This window comes from Canis aureus, chromosome 21 (assembly GCF_053574225.1).
Source record: "Canis aureus isolate CA01 chromosome 21, VMU_Caureus_v.1.0, whole genome shotgun sequence".
Lineage (NCBI taxonomy): Eukaryota > Metazoa > Chordata > Mammalia > Carnivora > Canidae > Canis > Canis aureus.
In genome coordinates this window covers 13334901-13357137 of record NC_135631.1, presented here as the reverse complement: position 1 = coordinate 13357137, position 22237 = coordinate 13334901, and the positions used below count along the sequence as shown (strand labels likewise).

The following is a 22237-nucleotide window of genomic DNA, read 5'->3' as shown; positions in this document are numbered from 1 at the left end:
GTCTTTATCTTCATGGATATCCTAGTATCTAGCTCACAGAGTTGTTGTGATGATTGAGTTAGTATACCTAACATGGTTAGAATGGCACCTGACCCAAATGTTTGTGTAAGATTTTGCTCTTGTTAAATTAGCACAGAGGAGCCCTGGGTGAATCCCTGAAACTTTCCTGTTGCATCTTTCTATCAGGGGGCCTGGCTGTGGATTGGGTCCATGACAAACTCTATTGGACCGACTCAGGGACATCAAGAATTGAGGTGGCCAACCTGGATGGGGCCCATCGGAAGGTGCTGCTATGGCAAAACCTTGAGAAGCCCCGGGCTATTGCTTTGCACCCCATGGAGGGGTAAGTGAGTTGGATCTCAAGCTCCCAAACCCCTCTTGCAACCTCTAAGTACAGTTCCCAGGCCAGACCTTCTTGGGGGGCCTCTTCACAGTGTGGCATTAATAGTATGGGCTTTGCACTCAGACACACCTGGATTTAAGTCCTGGCTCTGCAGTAATTGGCTGTGTGGCCTTGGGTCAGTCTGTATCTGCCTCTGTTTACTCACATATAATTGGTGATAAAAAATAAATACCTACCTCATAGCCATGTGAAGATGAGACTCATTTTTGAAAATGGAGGTATAATTGACATATAACCTTATTTAGTTACAGATGTACAACATGATTCAATATTTATGTATATTGCAAAATGATTACAATAAGTCTTATTAACATCCATCAGCATACAATTATTACAATAATTTTTCTTGTGATGAGAACTTTTAAAATCTACTCTCTTAGGAACTTTCAAATAATGCAATACAGTGTGATTAACTGTTGTCACCATGCCATACATTACATCTCTATGACTCATATATCTAGAAGTTTGTACCTTTTGACCTCCTTCCCATATTTCACCCACCCAAAATGAGATGCATTTTACTTTATTTTATTATTTTTTTAAAGATTTATTTATGTATTCATTCAGAGAGAGCGAAGAGAGAGACAGAGACACAGGCAGAGGGAGAAGCAGGCTCCATGCAGGAAGCCCGATGTGGGACTCAATCCTGGGTTTCCAGGATCACACCCCGGGCTGCAGGCAGCACTAAATCACTGTGCCACTGGGGCTGCCCAATGAGATGCATTTTAAATGGCATAATAAAAAGGTGCCTGGGTGGCTCAGTCAGTTAAGCATATGCCTTTGGCTCAGGTCATGATTCCAGGGTCCTGAGATTGAGCCCCATATCGGGCTCCTTGCTCGGCAGGGAGTCTGCTTCTCCCTTTCCCTCTGCCTCCTGCTTATATCTCTCTCTCTTTCACTATCTCTTTATCTCAAACAAACAAACAGATAAATAATCCATTTTAAATAAATAAATAAATGGCATAATACACATTAAATCAGTGCAGATGCTTAGTATTTTTATTATTAGTTTGTAGGGTTGAACTAATGAATAAAAATTAATAATAATTTTTACTATTAGAAAATAAAGTCTGCCACAAGGGTTGGGATTTTTGTCTATTTCATTCACTGCTATACTCCTAATCCCTAAGAGAGAGCCCTGCAGGTACTCTTTAAAAAAAAAAATTGTTCAAAAAATAAATGCCCTGCTAGAGACGTTTAAATTCAAACATTTAGAAGATACTCTGTGGACTACACAGAATGTGTCTTCTATAAGTTGGAATCCCCTGGGTTAAATGAATGAAAGACCCCAGTCTGATTATTATCCCTGTTACTATCTGGCTTCTGCTGCCTGTCTCTAAATTTCCTCTTGTCCCTTTCTAGTACCATTTACTGGACAGACTGGGGCAATACCCCCCGCATTGAGGCCTCCAGCATGGATGGCTCTGGACGCCGTATCATCGCTGACACTCATCTCTTCTGGCCCAATGGCCTCACCATTGACTATGCTGGGCATCGTATGTACTGGGTAGATGCTAAGCACCATGTCATCGAGAGGGCCAATCTGGACGGAAGTCACCGCAAGGCTGTCATTAGCCAGGGTGAGGCCCTTTCTCTACTCTTCTTCATCTCTCATCCTTCTTTCCCAATCCCAGCCCCTAGGAGCCTTTGCAGAGGGTGAGATTTGTGCAGTTGCCCGGCCTGGGCCCAGAGCCCATGGCAGATTGTGTCTGGACTTAAGTCCTTCTGGACTTTCCCTAGGCCTCCCTCATCCCTTTGCCATCACTGTGTTTGAAGACAGCCTATACTGGACAGACTGGCACACCAAGAGCATCAATAGTGCTAACAAATTTACCGGCAAGAACCAGGAGATCATTCGCAACAAACTCCATTTCCCTATGGACATCCACACCTTGCACCCCCAGCGCCAGCCTGCAGGTGAGAAACTACCCACCTGGTAAACTTTTGGTGCCTCTGAGAACCTTCCCTGCACCTGTCACAGCTGCCATAGTTTCTGGCAGGGAAATTTGTGGTTGGCACTGTTAACGGTCCAGTTTCTCCCTCTGCTGGACATTTAGGGTACAACATTGAGACTCAGGAAAACGTGCTTCACTGTCCCCATCTCATTCATCTCTTCTGTCAGGTGTTCACTGTTTGCAGCTGGGGCAGATATAAAAAAACAATCAGACATAGCTCCTCAGTTCCAGAGAGCTCGCACCCTATCTAATCCCCTACTCACTTGCCTTGGGATGGACTCTGCCAACATTTGGTCTTTCCTGACCCTTTTGCCCTGGGCTCTTTGAACAGGGAAGAACCGCTGTGGGAACAACAATGGAGGCTGTACCCACCTGTGTCTGCCCAGTGGCCAGAACTATACCTGTGCCTGCCCCACTGGCTTCCGCAAGATCAGCAGCCACGCCTGTGCTCAGAGTAAGTGGGTCTGGGGCACCTGCCTCAATGGACGTGCCTTGTGATGGTGGGTGGAAGGAACAAGAGATAGGAATTCAAGGGATTGTCTGTCATGGGGAAAGAGCCAGACTCCTCAGATAGCCCCTCAAGAGGAAGAACTTAAGAGGCTGGTGGCTCCTACATCAAAGCTGAGGCCTGAGGGCTCAGGGGTACCACCCAGTCGAGTGTAAATACCTACAACCAGGCTGGTGTACCATTTCGCCAGGTAGGATCTATAGGCAGCTAGAGGGTGCCAGGCCCTTCTAGAAAGCAGGGGTTTCTATCTCTTTACCTTTAGCCTCACCTTTTTAAAGACTTCCTTTCACCTCTTAAATCAGAGAGCCAAGATTAGGACCTCTGGTGATGCTCTGTATTTATGGTGACTCTGGATGAATATGTGTCTAGTGAGTGGGAGATAATGGGGTTCCCTGGTCACTCCTGAACTGCTATTTTGGCTTCCTTTGAGCTCCTGCAGGGTCATTGCCTTGAGAGAATGGCCCTGTCTAGCTCAGAGTCGCAGGTGACTTTTTCTAAGAATAGTCCAGAGAGGAGTGATCCAGGAGTATGACATGACCAGCAAGGGGCTAGGGTAATTCCTCACACATCAGCAGCTGGTCTTATTTATTGCTGTGTCCCCACTGCCCCTCTTATCCCTGTTAAAACCAAATTTCTCTTCGGATCTGGGTCCCTTCCAAAGAGAGTGAGTTTAGGAAAGCTATTCAGATGAACAAGGGCTATTCATTCAACACATGTTGATTGAGAGCCTACCTTCCTTGCATTCTCATAAGTACCCAGCCTTGTCCATCTTGTCTCAGTGAGGTACAAGATGTTTCCCCAGGAACTCCCCCTTAAGAATTTCCCAGATCTTAAAAGAAGACACTTGGTGAAGTGAGGCAGGAAGTGCTTTTCCAGGCAGAAATACATACTGGGAAATAGACCAGAATGGGCCAAGAGACAGAGAAGAGCCAGCAGGGAGAAGTGTGTAGGTGGTGGCCAGAACTCCTTCTCTGGAGCTCCCAGACCTGAGTTCAAGTCCCAGGTCTGGTGCTCTGTAGCTAGGGCAAGTTATCCCATCTCTGGTAGCCTTGGGTGGCTAATCTAGATAATGAGAATAAGAATAATGTGACTCACAAAGAGTTGCTATGAGAGGAAAGGAGACAAGGTGAGAAGAGCCCAGAGCTCAGTGCTGGGCAAGGAGTAAGTGTTCAATAAACCATCACTGTTGGCTAAAGCTGTAAATGGAAGAGCAAGAGAAGGGGATATAGGTGACTGAGTGGAGCAGCAGCAGCCCTGAAGCAGATGCAGAAGTGAGCAGGCTCGGGTAGGGGTTGATGGCCATCCAGCCAGCGCACCCAAAGAGGCTAAGCAAAGAGGAGAGAAAAGGAGATGAAGCTGACAGTTGCTTATACACGATGTGCTTCTGGGCCCTGGGGAGAGTCTATTGATCCTAAAGTTTGTGTCTGTCAGCATGGGGGCCGCCCATTGCTCACAGGGGGCCTGATGTGTGAAGAGTAGGGGGACATAGGGCACCTGATCCCAGGAAGTGTGATTGAACCAGATGTCACACAGGTGAGCGTCTGTGTCTGTCACTGTGATTGGATTTAGAGCATTAAAAGAAGACCCCTTTCGGCCTTTGATCAGGTCTTGACAAGTTCCTGCTTTTTGCCCGAAGGATGGACATCCGTCGAATCAGCTTCGACACAGAGGACCTGTCCGACGATGTCATCCCACTGGCTGACGTGCGCAGTGCTGTGGCCCTTGACTGGGACTCCCGGGATGACCACGTGTACTGGACAGATGTCAGCAGTGACACCATCAGCAGGGCCAAGTGGGATGGAACAGGACAGGAGGTAGGGGCCATCGAGGGAGGGCAGAGAGTAAGGGGAGGAATCCACCGTCTCCTGGGTAAAGACTTCCCATACCTTTGGCAACCTTGAAAATTGATACAGTTGTACCCCAGAGCTGAGGCACAGGTCCAGTTGGTGACAACAGCTTTGCTTTCTGTCTAGGTGGTAGTAGATACCAGTTTGGAGAGTCCGGCAGGCCTAGCCATTGATTGGGTCACCAACAAGTTATACTGGACAGATGCAGGTACGTACAAGGCTGATATGGCCGGCTTTGTGGGATTCCTCTTATTAAAATTCTAGCCTCAGGGAGAAGGGGCCCAATGCCTCTCTAGACTACTTGTCTTGGTGGAAGTTCTTGGTAGGTCAGAAGTGGTGGGGCTGCTGCAGAGCTGGAGCTATACGCTCATATCTGAGGGTTTGGCATTCGCCAATCAAATGGCAGCTATTGCTGCTGTGTAGCTGGTGCTCAAGAATGTTTTGAGGTATTTCAGAGAAGGAAACTATGCCTTGTCTTTCCATCACTGTCTTAATAAAACAGGCATTTTCTATGAGCCAGGTGAGTATGGGAGGCAAGAGGAATGCCTTACACCAGAGCTACTCAAAGTGTGGTCCTTGGACTTGCAGCATCATCTTTTCCAAATTCAGTTAACTCATACTTGTTATGCATCTGTCGTAAAATATTTCTTAATCATCTACTGCATGTCAGGCTCTGTACTGGGAGTGGAAGGTAGTAGGGTGAATGACCAAGTATAGAGTTAATATCTTTGCCCCTTACTTCTTGGTAGGTACAGACCGGATTGAAGTAGCTAACACAGATGGCAGCATGAGGACAGTTCTCATCTGGGAGAACCTTGATCGTCCCCGGGATATCGTGGTGGAACCCATGGGCGGGTGAGCACCTATTCCTTTCGGACCAGCTCCACCCATCCCACAGATTTGAGCTTTAATGGGAAGTCTAGGGCAGCCTCGGTGGCACAGCGGTTTAGCGCTGCCTGCAGCCCAGGGTGTGATCCTGGAGACACGGGATCGAGTCCCGCATTGGGCTCCCTGTGTGGAGCTGCTTCTCTCTCTGCCTGTGTCTCTGCCCCTCTCTCTCTTTCTCTATGAATAAATAAATAAAAATCCTAAAAAAAAATAAAAATAAAAATAAATAAAGGGAAGTCTAGAGGTTAGCGAGAGTGGCCAGATCTTACGGGCAACACCAAGGCAGCAAAGGCAGCTACAGAAACCACAGAAGGCAGTGACAAACTGTTTCCCTTTTAAGTTTTTCATCTTTTTTTTTTGGCCTGCTTACAAAGGAACTCATAAATAAACCAACAAACAAATAAGTAAATAAATCTGTAGAAATGAAGATTCCTTATAGTCTCCAGCAATAACTATTGCTAACAGTTAACAGTTTAGAATATTTTTCTAGGTTTTCTTTTACATGCATATGTATATTTGTTGTTGTTGGTGGTGGTTTTGGTTCTACAGCAATGGCATACTGTTTTATAACTTGTTATTCTTTTTTTTTTTTTTCACTTAACTATATATCTTGGATATCTTTCCATTTGATAATACAGAGCTATCTTGTTCTTCATGGTTACATAGAATTCCATTAAATTTGTGTACCATAATTATTTATCCCATCCAGTCAAGGAAACATTTCTTGTACCCCATTCTTACTTCCTCTTTTTCTTTATCCCTAAATAGGCCTCATTTGCTGAACACTCCTTGAGCCATTGAGCTCTGCCTTTATTAAAACCCTGAGGAACCTTTGAATAGTGATAGAATATACAAGAGTTTTGGAGACAGCTTTGAGCCCAGGATGAGGCTGGGAGCTGAGGCAGGAGGCTGGGGCACCTAGTGATACTTTAGGCACCCTGAGTCCCAAAGGAGTGTTAATCAGAAGGGTTCTAAGACCTTCCTTTCCTGTGCCCAGGTACATGTATTGGACTGACTGGGGTGCAAGCCCCAAAATTGAACGAGCTGGCATGGATGCCTCAAGTCGCCAGGTCATCATCTCTTCCAATCTGACCTGGCCTAATGGATTAGCCATTGACTATGGGTCTCAGAGGCTTTACTGGGCAGATGCTGGCATGAAGACGATTGAATTTGCTGGTCTGGATGGCAGCAAGAGGAAGGTAAGGGTGGTGTGAAGACATCTTACCACAACCCTGACAGCCTCCAGGGCAGCACTCCCTGGCTGGCAGCTAGGAGGACTCAGGTGTGATGGGACGAGTGTGAGGTGTGTGCTGTTCCTTTGAGACTGTGGCTACCCTCCAGAGCCAAGGAGGGTGGGTGGGGGATTGTTGCCTGATGATGAAAGGAAACTTGGGACTTTTAGATTGTGATGCACAGATCTTCCTACTAACCATCACAACTAACGCTGTTTAAGCACCAGTTGTCTGCTGGACACGTGATCGCTCTTTGTTTTTGTTATTGTTTATTGGTATAATTTCAAACTTAAAGTTGTAAGAACTGTCAAATTGTTGTATCATTCTCTATCTACACATACATGTGCATTATCATAATTTTTCTGAACCATTGGAGATTAAATTGAAGACATCCTGTCCTTGACCCCAAAATATTTCAATTTCCTAAGAACAAGGACATTGTCCTAAGTAACCACAGTGCAGGGATCAAAATCAGGAAATTTAACATTGATACAATATTGCTGTCTAATTCATGATCCATATTCAATTTCACTACCAACTGTCCCAATAATGTCCTTTATAGTCTTTTTCTTTTCCTTTTTTCTTTCTTAGGCCAGGATCCAATCCCAGATCACAGTTGTGTTTAGTAGTCATGTCTCTTTAACCTCTAATCTGGAACACTTCCTAATAATTATTTAACCTATGCAGTCAAGGAAATAAATCCTTTCTATGTCTTTCTTGACCTTTGTATTTTCAAAACGTAAATGCCAATTATTTTGTAGAATGTCCCTAAATCTATCCACTGTTTCCTTATGATTGGATTCAGATTGTTTTTGAGGCAAAGGTGCTACATTAAATAAAGTCATGTCCTGCCAGCACGTCTCATCAGCAGGCACAGATAGATGTCAGCTTGTTCCCTCTACTGTGATATTAACTTGGTGTGAGTAAGGTGATTGGTTAAGGTGGTATCTAGTGTGAAGTTGCTGTTTTTCCTTTTGTAATTAAAAAGTAACTGGTGCAGAGGTACTTTGAGATTATGCAACTCATACATGATCTTTTACTGTCATCACACAACCCTTGGAGCCAGGTTGTATCATATAATAGATGTCATGGTCACATCACAGATTGGCAAACTGAAGTTCAGAGAGATTTTATAACTAGTTCTTGCTCAGGGTTGCACAGCAGGTGGTAGTGGGAGAACTGTATCCTGACTCCACATGTAGGTGTGGCTCCATTTTGACCACTGTTCTGTACTCTTGGACCTTGCTGGGGGATGACACAAGTGCTGGGGCCCTGGCAGGTGCTGATCGGAAGCCAGCTTCCCCACCCTTTTGGGCTGACCCTGTATGGAGAGCGCATCTATTGGACTGACTGGCAGACCAAGAGTATACAGAGCGCTGACCGACTGACGGGGCTAGACCGGGAGACCCTGCAGGAGAACTTGGAGAACCTTATGGACATCCACGTCTTCCACCGCCGGCGGCCCCCAGGTGAGCAGCCCTGGACCCGAAGTGGCTTCTCATTGGCCTTCCTTTCTTGTAGACCTCCCCAATGACCACCCCCTCCTCATCCCTTCCCAGTGTCCACACCATGTGCCAGGGAGAATGGAGGCTGCAGCCATTTGTGTCTTCGGTCCCCAAATCCTAGTGGCTTCAGCTGTACCTGCCCCACGGGTATCAACCTGATGTCTGATGGCAAAACCTGCTCACCAGGTAAGTTTGAGCATCACAGACTAGGATAGAGCCTCTCCAGGAGGGGCAGTGGCTCTCTTTCTTCCCTGTGGGTGGACTCTACTGTGGGCTGAGAAACCATGGGTCCTGGTACTCTGAGAGGCTTAGGGAGACCAAGAAGTTTTAGAAAAAAAGAGAAGTCTAGGAAGAGGCCCAAGAGACCAGGTAGACAGGATCATAGGCAGAGTCTAACTGGTTCTTATGGTATCTCTATGCATGTCAGAAAAAGATGCTCATTTCTCAGATGCTTTACTTTCATTGTTGGAAAACTGTCATAATATACCGATTCAGTTAGGACAAGTTACTTTAATTCCATCTGTCCGAAGCTGGTATAATAAATATTAAGACATATGATCTCTCCAGCGTTAAGATACCTTCGTTGGGTGTAGCACTTTGTGAGTGCACAAGGTATGTGACAACCTCAACTGGAGGGTCCCAGAAGCAGAGCCTGGCTGCCCAGATGTTAGGAGTTGATGTTTCTCCCTAGGGGATGCTACGTGGCAGGACACATTTTTTTTTTTGTGAAGATTTTATTTATTTATTCATGAGAGACACAGGTAGAGAGAGAGGCAGAGACACAGGCAGAGGAAGAAGCCAGCTCCATGCAGGGAGCCCAACGTGGGACTCAATCCCGGGTCTCCAGGATCACGCTCTGGGCTGCAGGCAGCGCTAAACCGCCGCACCATGCGGGCTGCCTGGCAGGACACATTTGAACCCTAACTTCCTTGGGAATTTGAATGAGAAGGGATCTGTTAATTGGGACTTCCTGGTTACAGGAAAAACTTAACATGAAGGTTTTTAAACCTCACCGTAAAACTTTCATAATGAGTCACTTCTAAGATATTAACAGAGCTCTCATTTATGACTGTGTGTTAGGCCCAGTGCTAAGTACTTTCCATACATGATCTCTTCTAATCCTCTTCTAATCCCTGCTATGATCCCCATTCTACAGATGTTGAAACATCTCGAACAATTTAAAGAACTTGCCCAGGATCACACTACTAGAAATTAACAAAGACGGGACATGAACTCCAGTTTGCCTTACTCTAGGCCCTCTTACTGACTACACTAGGGTGACTGTCCTCTTTGCTTTCTTCCCCACCTGGGCAGGCATGAACAGTTTCCTCATCTTCGCCAGGAGAATAGACATTCGGATGGTCTCCTTGGACATCCCTTATTTTGCTGATGTGGTGGTACCTATCAACATTACCATGAAGAACACTATTGCCATTGGAGTAGATCCTCAAGAAGGTCCGTGCGGCCCTCCTTTCCTGCCCTCCTCCCTCCCCACCCCCCAGCCCTCTTCTGTGCCTAACCTACTGTAACTGCTCTTCTTCCTCTCCCACCACCTTTGCTTCCTGCTGAGGCCCTAAGGCTTCCTGTTCCCTCTGGCACAGCCCTGCCCTCATCCCTGTAGTGCTTTCTCTATCGTAACGAGGGCATGGTTTAGAGCCTTCCTTGTCCTCTCTGCCAAGAACTTTCCTGTTAACACTGTTTCTAGACTTCTCTTGACTTCCTCTGCTCAGAGGTATAGGGCTCTCTGACACGCCGGGTGGCTCAGGGCGTGAGTCAGCTCTGCGTATCCCTTTGGAAGAGACGAGGGTCCAGGCTGAGCCAAGCCTTCCCTTTCCAGGAAAGGTGTACTGGTCAGACAGTACACTGCACAGCATCAGCCGTGCCAATCTGGATGGCTCACAGCACGAGGACATCATCACCACAGGTGGGCCTTGCTCCCAGCCCGGGGACCACCTGTCTGGCTACAGAACTCGGGAAGTAGCCCATCTGTTTTAAGGCAGGAGCCAGTGTGCGCTCTTGACTTCCTGCAGGGCTGCAAACCACAGATGGGCTCGCGGTGGATGCCATCGGCCGGAAAGTGTACTGGACAGACACGGGAACCAACCGGATTGAAGTGGGCAACTTGGATGGGTCCATGAGGAAGGTGTTGGTGTGGGAGAACCTTGACAGCCCACGGGCCATCGTGCTGTACCATGAGATGGGGTGAGAGCCGGCTCTGTGGCTCTGGCGGGCGTGGGCGTAGACGGAAGGAAGCAGCGTGCCTCATAGGAACATGGAGCCTGGCCACCGTCGGGCCCTTCTGCTCCTTGTGACTTCTTTCAGGGCAGAGGGCTAATGTAGAGGTAAAGAGCATGAGCCCTGGAGTCAGAAATCCAGGATTCAACTTCCTTTACTATTTATTAGCTGCGTTTGTCCCTTTGGGTCCCATTTTTAACCTCTGATCCACAACTTCCTCACAGTAAGTGGAAGTGATAGTGAAAATGTATACCTCATGCTCTTGGGAGGATTGAGAGAATATGTGGAAAATTCTTTTAAAAAAAAAATTGGGAGGGCAGCCCAGGTGACTCGGTGGTTTAGCACCTGCCTTTGGCCCGGGGTGTGGTCCTGGAGTCCTGGGATTGAGTCCCGCATCAGGCTCCCTGCATGGAGCCATGCTTCTCTCTCTGCCTCTTTCTCTCTGTGTCTCTCATGAATAAATAAATAAAATATTTTAAAATAAAAAAAAAAAATAAAATAAAATAATTTTGGTAGGGGATCCCAGGTGGCTCAGTCAGTTGGAGGATCTGACTCTTGGTTCTGGTTCAGGCTGTGATCTCAGGGTCATGAGATGGAGCTGTTTCAGGCTCTGCGCTCAATGTGGAGACTGAAATGTTGAGATTGTTTCTTTGTCTCCCTTTGCCCCTCCTGCTCATGCTCTTGCTCTCTCTCTAAAATAAATTAAATCTTAAAAAAAAAATACATAAAAATTGTGATAAAAAGCAATATATAGGGGGCTGGGGTGGCTCAGTTGGTTAAGTGCCTTTGGCTCAAGTCACGATCCCAAGGGCCTGAGATAGAGCCCCGAGTTGGGCTCCCTGCTGAGCAGGGAGCCTGCTTTTCCCTCTCCTATGCCTGTTGTTCCCCCTGCTTATGCTTGTGCGTGCATTCTCTTTCTCTCTTTTTGTCAAGTAAATAAATAAAATATTTTTTAAAAGATTTTATTTATTCATGAGAGACACAGAGAGAGAGAGAGAGATGCAGAGACAGAGGCAGAGGGAGAAGCAGGCTCCATGCAGGGAGCCTGACATGGGACTCGATCCCGGGTCTCTAGGATCACACCTTGGGCCGCAGGCGGCGCTAAACCGCTGCGCCACCGGGGCTGCCCTAAAATATTTTTTTTAAGTTTTAAAAAATGAAATTTACCATCCTAACCATTTTTTTTAAATTTTTGGTTTTTCTTGTTTATTTTATTTTATTTTTTTTTAAGATTTTATTTATTTATCCATGAGAGACATAGAGAGAGGCAGAGACAGGCAGAGGGAGAAGCAGGCTCCATGCAGGGAGTCCAATGTGGGACTCGATCCCAGGACTCCAGGATCACACCCTGGGCTGAAGTCAGGGGCCAAACCATTGAGCCACCCAGGGATCCAAGATTTTTAGTTATTTCATGAGAGACACAGAGAGAGGCAGAGACATAGGCAGAGGGAGAAGCAGGCTCCCTGGGAGGAGTCCGATGCAGAACTCGATCCCAGGACCCTGGGATCACTATCTGAACCAAAAGCAGACACTCAACCACTGAGCCACCCAGGTGCCCCCATCTTAACCATTTTTTTAAGTGTACAGCTCGGTAAAGTATATTCATATTATGGTGAAACAGATCTTCAGAACTTTTTCTGGAGAAAAAGTGCAAATCTGAAACTCTATACCCATAGATAATTCTATTTTTTATAAAATACTTTTCATAGCATTTGGCCTATGGTCAGTACTTATGGTATATAGGAGCTATGGAGGGATCCCTGGGTGGCGCAGTGGTTTGGCGCCTGCCTTTGGCCCAGGGCGCGATCTTGGAGATCCGGGATCGAGTCCCACGTCGGGCTCCCAGTGCATGGAGCCTGCTTCTCCCTCTGCCTGTGTCTCTGCCTCTCTCTCTCTCACTGTGTGCCTATCATAAATTAAAAAAAAAAAAAAATTAAGGAGCTATGGACATGGCAGCATGTATTTTTCCTTGCCTAGGTTCATGTACTGGACAGACTGGGGGGAGAACGCAAAGCTAGAGCGGTCTGGAATGGATGGCTCAGACCGGACTGTGCTCATCAGCAACAACCTCGGATGGCCCAATGGGCTGACCGTGGACAAGGCCAGTTCCCAATTGCTCTGGGCTGATGCCCATACAGAGGTGAGAGTCCTGCTCCTGTTGCTTCCCAGAAACCTGGGAAGACAGAAGAGGACTGTTGAGGATCTCCAGTCTGGGTTCCTGGTCTACTCATAGCCATCCCCCACCCTCTCCTTTCACTATAGCGAATTGAAGCTGCCGACCTGAATGGTGGCAGTCGGCACACACTGGTGTCACCTGTGCAGCACCCATATGGCCTCACCCTGCTTGACTCCTATATCTACTGGACTGACTGGCAGACCCGTAGCATCCACCGTGCTGACAAGGGAACTGGCAGCAATGTCATCCTGGTGAGGTCCAACCTGCCGGGCCTCATGGACATCCAGGCTGTGGACCGGGCACAGCCACTGGGTAAGAGGACCCATGGGGCTGTGCATCAGAGCTGGCTTTTGGGGCGTATTTTAGTGCCAGAGACAGGTCCAGAGTACAGAGAGATTCTTTTACAATGTCAGAGACAAGGACCTACTGGAACCCCTTCCTAAATCAGGCTGTGTTCCATCTGGGTATGGCTCGTACTACAACTGCATGATGCTGTCACCTTTAAAAGACTCCTGAAGGGAGACACACCTGCTCCTTCTCCCTCATCTGTGCCAGTCACTAAATTCTGTCACTTAGAACAGCAGACAATCAGGCACAAGAAACTAGGGCCTTTGTAAGTTTCACACACTAAGCCAGGCTGGTCAAAGCTCGTGCCTCTCGCCTCACCAGGTTTTAACAAGTGTGGCTCTAGAAATGGCGGCTGCTCCCACCTCTGCTTGCCTCGGCCCTCGGGCTTTTCCTGCGCCTGCCCCACTGGCATCCAGCTGAAGGGAGATGGGAAGACCTGCGATCCCTCTCCCGAGACCTACTTGCTCTTCTCCAGCCGTGGCTCCATCCGGCGTATCTCGCTGGACACTAGCGACCACACAGATGTGCACATCCCTGTTCCTGAGCTAAACAATGTCATCTCCCTGGACTATGACAGTGTGGATGGAAAGGTCTATTATACGGATGTGTTCCTGGATGTTATCAGGTATGAGTGTCCCTGAAATCTCCAGAGGACACAGACCCATTTCTGATCCCTGATGGAGGTCCGTGTTGACCTCTAAATAGACTGAATGATTTGATAGCTTGGGTCATGAGTTCTGATCCTGATTTGTTTGCTTATCAGTTATAATACAGTTCAAATTTTGGTTGTTTTTGTTGTTGTTGTTATTTATTTCCAGATGAATAGAAGCCCATTATGTAAAACAGTCAGGCTGGGGATCTGGAGCCTTTACCCTACTATTGGGCCCTGCGGGAGTTCCAAAGATCCCCTAAGACTCAGTGATGAGTAGGCCATGTATCTGTATTACAATACAGGAGTCCTGCCCAAATGCTGAGGCTTGTGGTTGTTCACAGGGTTGCACTTTGCTGTTTTAAAAATATTTTTGTTTTATTTCACTTTTTATTATTCTGTCAGTTTTTAAAAAGATTTTTTTTATTTATTCATCAGAGACAGAGAGAGAGAGAGAGAGAGAGAGAGGCAGAGACACAGGCAGAGGGAGAAGAAGGCTCCATGCAGGGAGCCTGACATGGGACTCGATCCCGGGTCTCCAGGATCACGCCTTGGGCCAAAGGTGGCACTAAACTGCTGAGCTACCCGGGCTGCCCAATTTTTTTATCCCATCGTAGTTGAGGAATGTGATGCCCTGCCACTAGTATGAGAGGTTTACCGTGGCAGAGATTCTCATGTGAAAATATAGGGGCATTCACCTTTCATTCACCTTTGTTCTCCCTACTGGGTGTATTAGAATCTCATGCTGAGGGATGCCTGGGTGCCTCAGCTGATTAAGCATCTGCCTTTGGCTCAGGTCACGATCCCAGGGTCCTAGGATGGAGCCCCACATCAGGCTCCCTACTCAGTGGGGAGCCCGTTTCTCCCTCTCTTCCTCACCCTTGCTTGTGCTCTCTCTCTCAAATAAATAAACAAAATCTTAAAAGAAAAAAAAAAAAAGAATCTCATGCTGGTAACAGGTAGGAATATGTAGTTTAGAGAAGTTCCTTAAGTGTTTGTGACATACTCCCATCCTGTGGTTGAAGTACCTGGTATAGGACTAATGTAAAAATACATGGGTAGATTTTGACAAATTTACTTTTCTTATCATTACCACCTAGCAATCCTTATCACTTCCTTAAGTTATATGGGGAATTACTAACCTGTCTTCTGTAAGACATGGGCCCAAACACCTCCTATTTATAGCAGGAAATATTCTGTCCTCCCGAGAATTTGTTCGTTAATTCTTTTTTTTTTTTTTTTAAGATTTTTTATTTATTTATTCATGAGAGACACAGAGAGAGAGGCAGAGACACAGGCAGAGGGAGAAGCAGACTCTATCCAGGGAGCCCGACGTGGGACTCGATCCCGGGTCCCCAGGATCAGACCCTGGACTGAAGGCAGTGCTAAACCGTTGAGCCACCTGGGCTGTCTTGTTTGTTAATTCTGCTAATATTTTGAGTATCTACTGTGCTAGGTGCTGAGGAATGTACTGGTAGATATGTGGTCTCTGCCTCTGTGGAGCTTGCAGTCTAGTAAGGATCTACTTAAAGGAACATGGATTAAAGGGGTTCCAGTCTAGGGGTGACTGTCTAGCTTAGTTGAAGGAACATGTGACTCATGATCTTGGTGTAGCAATTACTTAAATAAATATAACTTTAAAAAGGAGGGGGATGTTTCAGTCTATTTCTGGTCAGTCAGGTCAGTTATCCAATACTGGGCTGTTCCCTAGGCGAGCGGATCTGAATGGCAGCAACATGGAAACAGTGATCGGGCGTGGGCTGAAGACCACCGATGGGCTGGCAGTAGACTGGGTGGCCAGGAATCTGTACTGGACAGATACAGGTCGAAATACCATTGAAGCATCAAGGCTAGATGGTTCCTGCCGCAAGGTGCTGATCAACAACAGCCTGGATGAGCCTCGGGCCATTGCTGTTTTTCCCCGAAAGGGGTAAGTTAATGGCCAACAGAAGAGAGACCCAGGAAAAAAGCCCCCAATGAAGAGTTTCTTGGAAGATGCCTATATATTAATGGTATCCAAGTGTCCCCTGTATTCTCTCAGCCCCTGGGTGTTATCTTCCCATGCCTTGGTGATGATGGCAGTGTTGTATCTCAGGTACCTCTTCTGGACGGATTGGGGCCACATTGCCAAGATTGAGCGGGCAAATTTGGACGGCTCTGAGCGGAAGGTCCTCATCAACACAGACCTGGGTTGGCCCAATGGCCTTACCCTGGACTATGATACCCGCAGGTGGGAACCTTGTCCTGGTAGCTTCCTGAAATTGGGTGGGCAGATGAAAGGATGGTTGAGATTCAGACAGTGAAAATGAAAAGATGGAAAGCTCTTTGTTAGGTAAGGAGGAAAAAGCAGTGAGAAGGATGAGAAGATATACTCTGAACCTGGCCCTCAGTCCTCAGATGGATTTTATTTGTATGGTTTACATGTTTTTGATTTGAGTGTCTTTAGCAGAACACATCCTCTGGCTGGACCACCAGTCCCATGACTCCCTCCCTACCTGTTGAAGGCTGATTTTTTGCGTGTTACTTTTCTGATCCCTCCACTCATTGGAATTCACAACTCCTTGTCTAGATCAAAAATGCTAGAGGGTGGGAGAAGAGGGTGACAGAGGCTTTGAGGCAGTCTGTTTCCCTTTCTGCCCCCAGAACAGGAGAAAACAATCAAAGGCACCTGTAGAGCTGGGCTAGCGAAGAGGAATGCTTTCATCCTTTAACTTCAGTGATGTCCTTTTAGACTGAGATCTCTTCTTAAAGAGTATTCTCAAGAATGTGGGCTTCAATTCTTGGGAAGGAGTCAAAGAGTGATCAGGTTACTGAAGATGAGCCTGGTCACTAGACTCTCTACTCCATACCCAGACAGCTCTGCCCCCTCGCCCCCTACTTGAGTCACCAGCTTTTCTTCTTCAGCTTTGGGACTCTCAATGACCTCTGATTATCAAGGGTGCTTTTTGACTGCTCACAGCAACTACTGGTTCAGCTCAGGAGGGGGACAGATAGCTTCTTTGGGGGGAAGGACTCGGCTTCTTGGCAATCATTTTGAGCAGCCACCTTCTCTCTTTTCCTTCATAGGATCTATTGGGTAGATGCACATCTGGACCGCATTGAGAGCGCTGACCTCAATGGGAAGCTACGGCAGGTGTTACTCAGCCATGTCTCCCACCCCTTTGCTCTCACCCAGGTATTGGCTCAGGAGAGACAACTAAACCTCCTTGATGAGGGGTGTTTCCTCAGGGTTCCAAGTTGACAGCCTCTATCCTAGTTGCTTCTCCACAGGCATGCCATGGAAACCCATTTTAGGGGCATTTCCCATACACTGACACCTTGCCATGGTGTGCCTGCTACTCCTATCCCACCACTCCATGTTCTAGCATTTGAGGGAGGGGCTCTCAAATGTAGGTTCCTGGGCCCTGGGATATAAAGAATCTGCATTGTGAGTGTTGGGCTCAGGAATGTGTATTTTAACAGATTCCCTAGTTGATTGTAATGCTGTGTTTCCAACATCTGAGCCCAGGCAGCTTGCTTAGTGGCAGTAGGGTGGAGTGGCTATGAGCCAGAGTTTTGAGGCAACCAGCCAGTTGGCATGTGTTTACTAAGTGCCTCGAATCTGCCAGCTCTGTGGGTTCAAGCTCCGCCTGTATCATTGAATAAGTGCAACTTTGGACAAGATACTGAACTTCTCTAAGCTTCACTTACCATTACCATTTAATAATGGTGTCCAACTGAAATATACACAAAGCATTAGCACACTATCTAGTACTCAGTGCATGTTATTTTTAATCATTTTAATTATTGCTGGCTGTCATTTTTGAGTTCTAACCCTGTACGACAATTCAGGGAAGAGAAAAAGGAGATCTACCAAGCCTGAGGCCAAAACAGGGATTCTCAATCATTTAAAAATCTTTGGTCTTTTTGACAAATTTCCACTTAAACCTGCGTTGTACATGATATCCTGCCAGCCAATAAGATTTTGGCTATACTTAACGATAAGCCTCTCCCATGCCATACTGCAATATCAAACTACAAGATGATATTGAATATGATTTCTCAATATTTAAGTGTCCCCTTTGATTTCTCATATATACCCAGAAGCAGGAGGGAACCACCTTCTCTTCCCTCCCCACCCCTGCTTGAGAATCTCAGGATCACTGCATTAGATGGCAGCTTTCCCCAGAAGTAACCAGAAGATTTGGGCCAGGGCTCTAAGTGAAGGGCCCAGAAGAGTAGGGACCTTAGAAGAACCCCCTGCCCCCAGGTTACTCCTATTTGCTAGGTACAAGAACTCATTATTCATTGAGCCACTCAGTTAACTGAGGATTGGGTGTGAGTGCTAAAAATTGAGAGATAAATACATTTTTTGTTCTTGAAGAATTTAATCTTCCATGACAGACATGTAAACGAATGACCATGGAGCATAAAAGGTAGTAGGCATGGAACAGCATGAAGGGTGAATTCTGTATGGATTATGGGGAGCTTTCCTGGATGGTGCCATATTGGGGACACCTGCAAGTGTGTGCTGGATAAGAGACATAGAGGGCATTTCAGCAGAGGGAATGTATATCCTGAAGCACAGGAGATCTACTGGGGTCAGACTGTTGAATAAAATTTACCCTTTATTGGGTTTTCCTGTTGAGTAGCAGGACAGGTGGATCTACTGGACAGACTGGCAGACCAAGTCAATCCAGCGTGTTGACAAGTACTCAGGCCGCAACAAGGAGACAGTGTTGGCGAATGTAGAAGGGCTCATGGATATCATTGTGGTTTCTCCCCAACGACAGACAGGTGGGCTCCCGGGTCCTGAGCCTGCTTCCTTACCATTAGTGGGGTGGTTTGTCTTCCCAAGGGCTCTTAATGACCAAGACAATGAGACTCACAGGGAGCCTTTTGGTTCCCATTTTAAGCTCTTAGACCTTTTTCAGCCCCATGTGGCTGTACCCCTTCTGCCCTACTGCCCTAAGGTGAGGTGGCCCTGGGGCTCCTCCTTTCTGAGAAGTGTCAAATTGGGAGACCTGATTCTATCCCAAACCAGATACTCACCCACTTTGCCTCTAGGGACCAATGCCTGTGGTGTGAACAATGGAGGCTGCACCCACCTCTGCTTTGCCAGAGCCTCAGACTTTGTATGTGCATGTCCTGATGAGCCAGATGGCCGGCCCTGCTCCCTTGGTGAGTTGGATTGAATTGCCCCCTGGAACAGCAGAGCCCTAAGAGTGGCAGGAGATCATCAGCCTCAGCTTTGTCATTTCAGATGGGATCTGCTTCAGGGGGTAACGCAAAGTGACTGAGAACAATTAATTTGAGCTTTGGAATAGTACAAATCTGGGTGTGTCAGGCTTCTGGCATTTACTAGAATGGAATTCAGGTCTCCTAGTTCCCTGATCCCTGCTGTGGCCTGTAAACTGCTATCTTTTCCTGACCTTTGTGGACCAGCGAGCCATCCAGAGCTAATAATATTGGAACCCAGGGGTGCCTGGGTGGTTCAGTTGGTTAAGTGTCTGCCTTTGACTTGGGTCATGATCCCAGGGTCCTCAAATCAAGCCCCACATCAGGCTACTTGCTCAGCATGGAACCTGCTTCTCCCTCTCCCACTGCCTGCCACTCCCCCTGCTTGTGCGTGCCCTCACCCACCCCCCTGCCTCTCTGTCAAAGAAACAAATAAAATCTTTTACAGAAAATATTGGAGCCCAAGTCCATTTTATACAGAATTAAGAGAATATTGGAGCCCAAATCCATTTTTTTTTACGGAATTAAGAGCCTCTAATAAGGATGCCTAGGATTAGGGTAGCTATAAGATTGCTTCATCAGCTGTCCCAGGGTGCTATTCTTGGGTCATATGTAGAGACTGAGGGTTCCAGGGACTCACTCCAGTCCTCTTTTTCTCTCCAGTACCTGGTGTAGTGCCCCCAGCTCCCAAGGCTACCAGCATAAGTGAAAGGAGCCCAGTGCTACCCAACACACTGCCTACCACCTTGCATTCCTCTACCACCCGGACCCGCACATCTCTGGAGGAGGTTGAAGGAAGGTAAGTGTATTCAGTATGGGATTCAGGGCTCTTTTTTCCAAATCACCATCTCTCACCAGCAGAAGACCGCGTTCATAGCTCAGTCATTTCCTTTATGGCATTCCTCCTTTTCTGTGACATTTTCATACAACCTGTTTAGTAGATGGTCTTCTACAGTTTACTTAGAAGCCACCAAGTCATAGTGATCTCTGGGGTGTGGCTTTAGGACTTGGAACATCCTCAGGGTTGTGATAGCCTTAGCTTATAATGACTTCAGACACACATGCATGTATGTGCACATGTGTGTACAGATGTACACACACACATCCTATTATTAAATAAGCAAGCATAACCATGAACAGTTCTCAGATCAAGTATAAAATATGTATTTAATTAAATTGATGGTACTATCAGTTTAAGATGCATTCTAATTGAGAATGTCAACTGAAAAAATGACCAACATCAATTGTGAGATGCCACTGATTGTTTATTTGTTTGTTTGTTTTTTGAGATGCCACTGATTGTAAGACACATTCCTGTTCCAGAGGTGTTGGTTTTATATTCTAACAATATAAATATAAAATAAGACACATCTTAAATTTGATTGAATATGATATTACATTTAATTTAGAGAAATTCTCATGTTTTTTTTATTTATGCTTTGCAAGAAAAATAATGTGGAAGTATGGATAGAAATTAAGAAATAGGCCCAATATAGGGAAGCCTGGGTGGCTCGGTGGTTGAGACCCTCTGCCTTTGGCTCAGGGCGTGATACCAGGGTCCTGGGATGGAGTGCCGCATCAGGCTTCTTGCATGGGGCCTGCTTTTTCTCCCTCTGCCTGTGTTTCTGCCTCTCTTTCTATGTCTCTCATGAATAAATAAATAAAATCTTAAAAAAAAAAAAAAAAGAAGAAAGAAGCCTGATATATAGTTACTCTTAATATTTTTTATTTGATATATGTATAAATTGCAAAATGATTTGCACAGTGAGTTTAGTTAACATCCATCACCACACATAGCCGCAAATTATTTTTCTTATGATGAGAACTTTTTAGATTTACTCTTTTATCAACTTCCAAATGTAGAATATAGTATTGTTGATGATATTCACTATGCTGTACATTATTTCCCCAGGACTTAGTTATCTTATAACTAGAAATTTGCATGTTTTGAACACCTTCATTCATTTTATCCATCCCTGCTACCTCCCACCTCTGGCAAACACCAATCTATGAGTTTGGGTTCTTTGTTTTTTTTCATATTCCAGTATAAATGAGGTTGCATGGTATTTGTCTTTCTCCATCTATTTCATTTAGCATAATGTACTCAAGGTCCACCTATATAGTCACAAATGGCAGAATGTCTTTTTTTTTTTTTTCTGAATAATATTCCATTATATATTGGGGTAACTGGGTGGCTCAGTCTGTTGAGCATCCAGCTCTTGATTTCAGTTCAGGTCATAGTCTCAGGGTTATGAGATCAAGCCCTGCATTGGGCTCCACTCTGAGCTCAGAGTTGGCTTGTCCCTCTCCCTCTGCTCCTCCCCACTACTTGTGCTCTCTCTTTCTCTCAAATAAATAAGTAAATAAAATTTTTAAAAGAAAAAAGAAAGAAAAAAATTCCACCTTATATATATATGCCACATTTTCTTTATACACTCATCCATCAGTGGATACACTCATCCATCAGTGGATAGGTTGTTTCCATGTTGTGCCTATTGTAAATAATGCTACAGTGAATGAGGATGTAGATACCTTTTCAAGATAGTGATTTACTTTCCTATTATTACTATTTTGATATCTATCTTTCTAGACATTTTTCTATTAAGACATTTTCTTTCCATTGTGATATACTGGTCTCCTTATTTTCAGTATCAACTTCAGCTTAAAAGATAATTAATTTCAATTCTGGAAGCAGAAATATAATAATCCCAAATGAGAGCTCTAGACTCATGTCTTTATTTTATTATTATTATTATTATTATTATTATTATTATTATCATTATTATTATTATTTTAGACTCATGTCTTTACAGTTATAAAATTTGCGTGGTGCCTGGATGGCTCAGTTGGTAGAGCATGTGACTCGTTAGCTCAAGGTCATGAGTTCAAGCCCCACACTGGGTGTAGAGTTTACTTAAAAAATAAAAAAGAAGGGCACCTAGGTGCTCAGTCAGTTAAGCATCTCCCTTTAGCTCAGGTCATAATCCCAGGGTCCTGAGATTGAGCCCCGTGTCAGGCTCCCTGCTCATCTGGGAGCCTGCTTCTCTCTCCCTCTGTCCATCCCTTGACCCCAACTCCTACACATGCTCTCTCTCTCTCTCTCTCTCAAATGAATAAAATCTTTAAAAAATAAAGTCTGAGAACTAGAATTAGGGTATTAATAAATGAATAAAATAAAATTTGCACATGATCGAATTAATTCTATTTGCCCCATTTTCTCTTTTTAGTTTATACAGAAAGGCAAACATCCGGAACCCCTGAGTGGCTCAGTGGT

At 45.7% G+C, this 22237-nt stretch overlaps 1 protein-coding gene across 2 annotated transcripts in view; it reads left to right on the top strand.

Moving 5' to 3' along the window:
* LRP4 (LDL receptor related protein 4) overlaps positions 1-22237 on the top strand; it is a 52252-nt gene that overhangs the window by 20743 nt on the left and 9272 nt on the right. For both annotated transcript variants that reach the window (XR_013359972.1, XM_077863102.1), the window contains exons 13-34: positions 187-343; positions 1766-1983; positions 2144-2320; positions 2690-2812; positions 4472-4680; positions 4840-4921; positions 5463-5568; positions 6599-6800; positions 8113-8302; positions 8393-8524; positions 9653-9793; positions 10176-10262; positions 10369-10540; positions 12551-12713; positions 12836-13061; positions 13419-13722; positions 15458-15676; positions 15842-15976; positions 16813-16921; positions 18378-18522; positions 18793-18906; positions 19627-19762. Coding sequence is in view for 1 of the 2 variants with exons in the window: in XM_077863102.1 (XP_077719228.1) it covers positions 187-343; positions 1766-1983; positions 2144-2320; positions 2690-2812; positions 4472-4680; positions 4840-4921; positions 5463-5568; positions 6599-6800; positions 8113-8302; positions 8393-8524; positions 9653-9793; positions 10176-10262; positions 10369-10540; positions 12551-12713; positions 12836-13061; positions 13419-13722; positions 15458-15676; positions 15842-15976; positions 16813-16921; positions 18378-18522; positions 18793-18906; positions 19627-19762 (3547 nt within the window). In the remaining variant the exon portion in view is untranslated. The remainder of the gene's footprint in view (positions 1-186; positions 344-1765; positions 1984-2143; positions 2321-2689; positions 2813-4471; positions 4681-4839; positions 4922-5462; positions 5569-6598; positions 6801-8112; positions 8303-8392; positions 8525-9652; positions 9794-10175; positions 10263-10368; positions 10541-12550; positions 12714-12835; positions 13062-13418; positions 13723-15457; positions 15677-15841; positions 15977-16812; positions 16922-18377; positions 18523-18792; positions 18907-19626; positions 19763-22237) is intronic.